Source organism: Phalaenopsis equestris, unplaced genomic scaffold (assembly GCF_001263595.1).
Source record: "Phalaenopsis equestris unplaced genomic scaffold, ASM126359v1 Scaffold000125, whole genome shotgun sequence".
In the NCBI taxonomy this organism is placed as follows: Eukaryota; Viridiplantae; Streptophyta; class Magnoliopsida; order Asparagales; family Orchidaceae; genus Phalaenopsis; species Phalaenopsis equestris.
The window spans coordinates 956,383-961,877 of record NW_018164567.1 but is presented as its reverse complement, the minus strand read 5'-3'; the positions used below and the strand labels follow the sequence as shown (position 1 = coordinate 961,877).

The following is a 5,495-nucleotide window of genomic DNA, read 5'->3' as shown; positions in this document are numbered from 1 at the left end:
AATCTATATCTATCGAAAAAGTTGACCGACAATGCTTAATTTCCGTAATAATAATTCTTACTTTGCAACAGAGCCAAAAACTTGATCCAATCAAAAGCTTGATCCAAAGAAAAATCTAGTAAGTTTTTCACTGTGAAGCAAATAAAAATACAGTTATAATATTTAAATATTGGATACTATACAAGCATATGTATCATTATCAAGTAATATATGACTTTTTTTATTAAGCCCCGAACATCGAACCCACAGGGAAAACTACAACATGCAACTTACAAAACAAGAGAAACTAGATAACAAAATTCTACTTAGCAAAATATTCTTACTTAAACTCTAGATGCTATAATAGGAATGAAAGTTTGATTTTTTTTTGTAATTTTTAAAAATTTAAAATAAAATAAACAACTAACTAACTTATCTGCAAGATGAAGGCAATATAAATAAAATATATTTTTTCTTATCACGAATCAGTAATAAGTATACAAACTCTATTATGGAAGTATTCTAATTATGTTGTGTCAAATAGGAGCAATAATAGTCTTTACCATTACTAGAGATGCTATAAAAATATTGGCTAATATATAGTTTGAATAGACTTGAAGACATGTTAGGTAAGAAAGATACTAACTCTCACTCTAGAGTTCCCTCTTTTCCCTCCACCTGGGGGTTAACATCTCCTATCAAAACCTAAAACTATAAATCAAATTGGGGGCTTTAACTTTTCACTCTAAAGTCCTTTAATTCTACACCCTTCAAAGTTTATTTCCCTATTTATTTGCACTCAACCCCATGAACTACATTCTCATCCATGAAATCAAATGTGATTGTTACCATTTGTTGACTGAGACAATACCATCTCGAATCTTACATGTTCTCACAACATGTATTAACATCTTAATTGGTCAAACCAAGAAGTAAATGAAGTACAAGGTTTAAAATCATCACAACTTCTTCCATTACAATTAATTCCAGCATTATAGATCAAACTTCACACAACTTCCCTCCAATACTTAATCAATTATCATTTTAAGTAAAAAGATAAATAAAAATACTCATAATTCATGGAGAAAACACAAACACATTTGACCACACTTGAGTTTGAAAATAGAAATCATGCTCACAAATAAGAAGCCTAAATTAAAATCAAATGTAGTCACAAAAAATAAAAACTTATCTCAAATCCTCTCCACCATGTTGAAGTTCCATTGAATATCTTCCTTCACTTACAATACAAGCTAAAACTTAAAATAAAAAGAAAAGTGGAAGGCGGCGGCGGCGGTGATGGGCGGCGACGGCGGCAGACGGCGGCAGCGGCATATGTGGTGGTTGGCACTGGATTGGTCTTATGGATGATCTCTCTCTCTCTCTATCTTTCTTTCTATGGATGATCCAAGTATTCTTTTATAATTTTCCAAAATGTGCATTGGTGTCACTTCAAAATGTTTTCCCATTAAATGAATCTTCTAGAAGTTACCTTCTTTCAAAAGCTACAAAAGCTAATTGATCCTTCTTTCAAAAGCTAATTGATTGAATTTTCATGTCCATTAACTATTTCCCATGTTTTCACCAAGGGTTGCTTCAAACACCTCTTAAAAAATTCATCCAAATTCAATGTATCATCAAATAACTACTTATGACGCTTATGTGCGGGGTACCTGCCACTTAGGCGCAGCTCACTCTATATATATGGCAAGTAAGCGTCAGTCCTGGGCGCTTAGACGCCTCAGTTCATTTTTGCATATTCTTCATTTTTACTCCAAATTTGATCATTTTTCACTCAATTCACCATTTTTCATCCATTTGATTGTACCTGAAAGAAAAACGCACAAACGACTTTCATTAAAGTGCAATATAACAAAAATAGGTATAAAAATGTGTACATAAAGACTATATATTTTAGGCATATCAGTATGTCAGATATTTGTTTTTCTAGTTCTTCATATCGATTTTAAAATCATTGCACTATTATTTTTTGTGTTAGTTTTGCAAGCTGTACTTGTAAATCTCAATGAGGTGATGTCCCAAAATGTTTAAGAACTTCATTTTTAAAAGTTTGTCAAGATGTGATTTGGTTATTATTATGTATCCATTTATACCAATTCAGTTCTGGTCCATCCAAATGTATAGATTCTTTGATGAAATGTTGGTTTTATGATATGTTGTAATATGAAAAAAAAATTTCATATTTGAATAACCAACAATGTGGGTTATCCTCTCTGAATGTTGCATATCAATCTTAATGTTGTAAATATTCAGGCTATTTGAGATTGATTGCTCATGTTCTGATGATGTAGCCATGCATTATTGGTTGTTGATCAAATTTGGCTCCATTTGTGAAAAATACTGTCATGTCATTAATCACCATGTTTAATGATGATATGTGTGCCTCTATTTTGCCAAGTCAATTGACAAATTCATCCAAAGTTTTTATAGTGTTTTTTGTGACTTCTGTTATGAATAATTGTTTACTTCTTGCTCTAATTTGATAACAGGAGGTGAGGTGAAGAATCAACAAAAGCATCATTGATAGGGCTTGGTCAGTTTGAATTAACTCAATTTTATCCTAACCCTGGCCCCATTAACCTTGGTTTTCTCGATCCTCACTCCTCCAAATCTTTCTTTGACAGTGATTTATTGGATCTGGAAGGTAGGTAGGTCATCGACGACAGTGTGGTCGACTAACTGAAGATGGAGAATGACGTCCTTCATATCAAAGCTAAAGCTTGCTGGTGGCTATTCGATGAAGAGTAAAAATGGCGGCATATGTTGACAGAGAACGAGCTTCTCCGATAAGTAGGTACTAGGAAACAACTGAGGCTACAGACAACACCGCCCCAAAACATGAAAGATTTAGAGAGCCAAGGCGATGCCACTTCATCGACGGGACATGAAAGCTTTGTCGCTTGGGATAGTGACTGCAGCCGTTCAAGGAATGAAATTTTAGCCTCGTGGTCATATTTCCCTTGCTCTTGCTCTATTTTTCGATTGTAATTGTAAATTTAGGTGATGGGTGAGATTGTGTTGATGTGCTTGAGAATATGAGTGTAAAGGAGTCGAGTCGAGCTCGAGTCGGTCTCAGCTTGAGACTGAGTTTGATTAATTAGTTTAGTTCGAACTTGAGCTCGAGCTTAAGTTCACGTATTAGAGATGGGTCATAAGCCAACATTTTTATTATAAGAAAGAAAAAATAATATTAATTTAAACTAGTGCTATAGTAAAATGATAAATACATAAAGAAGTTACGAGAGAAATAACATGATATCACTTGAAATTAAATTATAATATTTTTTTTATCTATTTTTACCATTTTAAAGATAAAATATTGAAATTTAATATATTTTATATCAATATGTTTTTAAATGAGTTCACTCATGAGTTAACATGTTGAGTTGGGCCTGACGACTCAGCAGTTGGCTTGGCTCACTTCTACCTCAACATAAGAATATGGGAATTGGTTGAATTATATAAAGGAATGACCAAAAGCTATTATACGAGCCTCCGACCACTCTTAATGTGCCTAACAATTCGAGTACCACCTTCTCAAGGTCAACTATGCCAGAAGGGGTTCGAACCCCCGACCTGAGAGGACTTATACCGTGGATGCCAACCAAGTGATCCGTGTGCGCAGCACCACACACACATGCACAAATAGATGTATACACATGTGAGCTTTATAGTTTTAGGTGTGTTGTGTGCTACTAAAATTGTGACGGTAGAGTGATTTATTAACAACTTAGTATTGCACAAATAATTGACACACCCATGTAAAAAAATCGATAGAAAATAACATGAGTTTTTACGTGAAAAACTCATAAACGAAAAAAATTGTTCATTATTTAAAATTAAAAAAATAAAAGAATCACCGATAAAAGTCCAATCTTAAAAGAAGACTAGGAATCTTAAAAAAATAATGAACAACTTTTAGATAAAAGATCAATAAAATAAATACTTTTGCTCAAATAAATTTCAAAGAAAATATTTTATTCATCTCCTGCACATGTCGTTAACGTAGCTACGCCTCAAAATTCAGGCGCAACTGGCACCACTTAATCCAAAGCCCCACGTAAGTCCCCCCACCAATCCATTTCATCTTCTCCGAGAACCCCCATGCCTCTGTTCAAAAACCTACCACAGCCCTAATGCCAGATTCCGGCGATGAACCGCCGCTCCATTCCCCTTCCACTGCCAAAGTTCTCTTCGAAACCTACGAACTTGGCCGCCTCCTCGGCGTAGGAGCCTTCGCCAAGGTATACTACGCCCGCCATACTCGCTCCGGCCACAGCGTCGCAATTAAAATGATCAGTAAGTCCAAATCCCTCCGATGCGGTCTCTCTGTTAACATCCAGCGCGAGATCGCCGCCATGCGCCGCCTTCACCATCCCCACATCATCCGTCTCCTCGAGGTCCTCGCCTCCCGCTCCACAATCTACTTCGTCATGGAGTACGCAAAAGGCGGCGAACTATTCGCTCGGCTTTCATCCAGAGGCCGCCTCCCTGAAAACCAATCCCGCCGCCTCTTTCACCAGCTGATCTCCGCCGTCGCTTTTTGCCACTCGCGCGGCGTTTTCCACCGCGATCTCAAACCAGAAAATCTTCTCCTCGATGAATTCAATAACCTGAAACTCTCCGACTTCGGTCTCTCCGCTGTTAGATACGGCGGAGATGCACTTTTCCAGACGCTCTGTGGCACGCCGGCGTACGTTGCACCGGAGATTCTGTTGAAAAAAGGGTATGATGGTGCTCAGGTAGATATCTGGTCATGCGGTGTTATTCTCTTTGTGATGAATGCGGGGTATCTTCCTTTTAATGATCCGAATCTGATGGCGATGTATCGGAAGATTTATCGGGGGGAATACCGATGCCCTAAATGGACCTCTGCGGAGCTGAAATGGCTGATTTCGCGGATGTTGGATACGAATCCGGCGACGCGGATTACGATTGAAGGGATTTTGGCAGATCCGTGGTTCAGGAAGGAAATGGATGAGGAGAGGATGAGGAGATTGATCAGATTTCGAGAGGATATTGAGGATAGGATCATGAAAATTGAAAGCGAGGATGATGAGAGGGATTTGAATGCGTTTGATATAATATCCATGTCGGGGGGATTTGACCTATCGGGGTTCTTCAATTCCACGGCGGCGCCGAGGGAGATGTTTGTGGTCGGGGGAAGGGTGGATGAGGTGTTGGAGAGGGTGGAGGAGGTGGGGAAGGGGGAGGGTTTGCGAGTTCGCCGGCGGAGAAGGGGGGAGAAAGGGAGGGGTGGTGCTGCGGTGGATGGGAGGATGGGGAACCTTGTGGCGTGGGTGGAAGTTTCACGATTGTCGCCGGAGATGGTGATGGTGGGGGTGGAGAGAGGGATTGGGGAGGAGGCTGAGAGGTTGAGCCGTGAGTTCTGGAGGGAGAAATTAGCGACGAGAGCGAAGAGAAAGGGGGGCGAGCTGCTGCAACAGCCGGCGATGGAAGAGGTCGGCGAAGCTTCAACTAGCGGCGAGTCGTCG

At 39.0% G+C, this 5,495-nt stretch overlaps 1 protein-coding gene across 1 annotated transcript; it reads left to right on the top strand.

The window, feature by feature from the left end:
• Positions 1 to 3,991: 3,991 nt before the first annotated feature.
• On the top strand, positions 3,992 to 5,495 carry LOC110021264 (CBL-interacting serine/threonine-protein kinase 14-like; the record flags this gene model as incomplete). The annotated part of the gene is given in 1 exon segment (XM_020719686.1): positions 3,992 to 5,495. A coding segment is annotated over 1 exon segment (1,359 nt), but the record flags the coding sequence as incomplete, so codon positions are not given.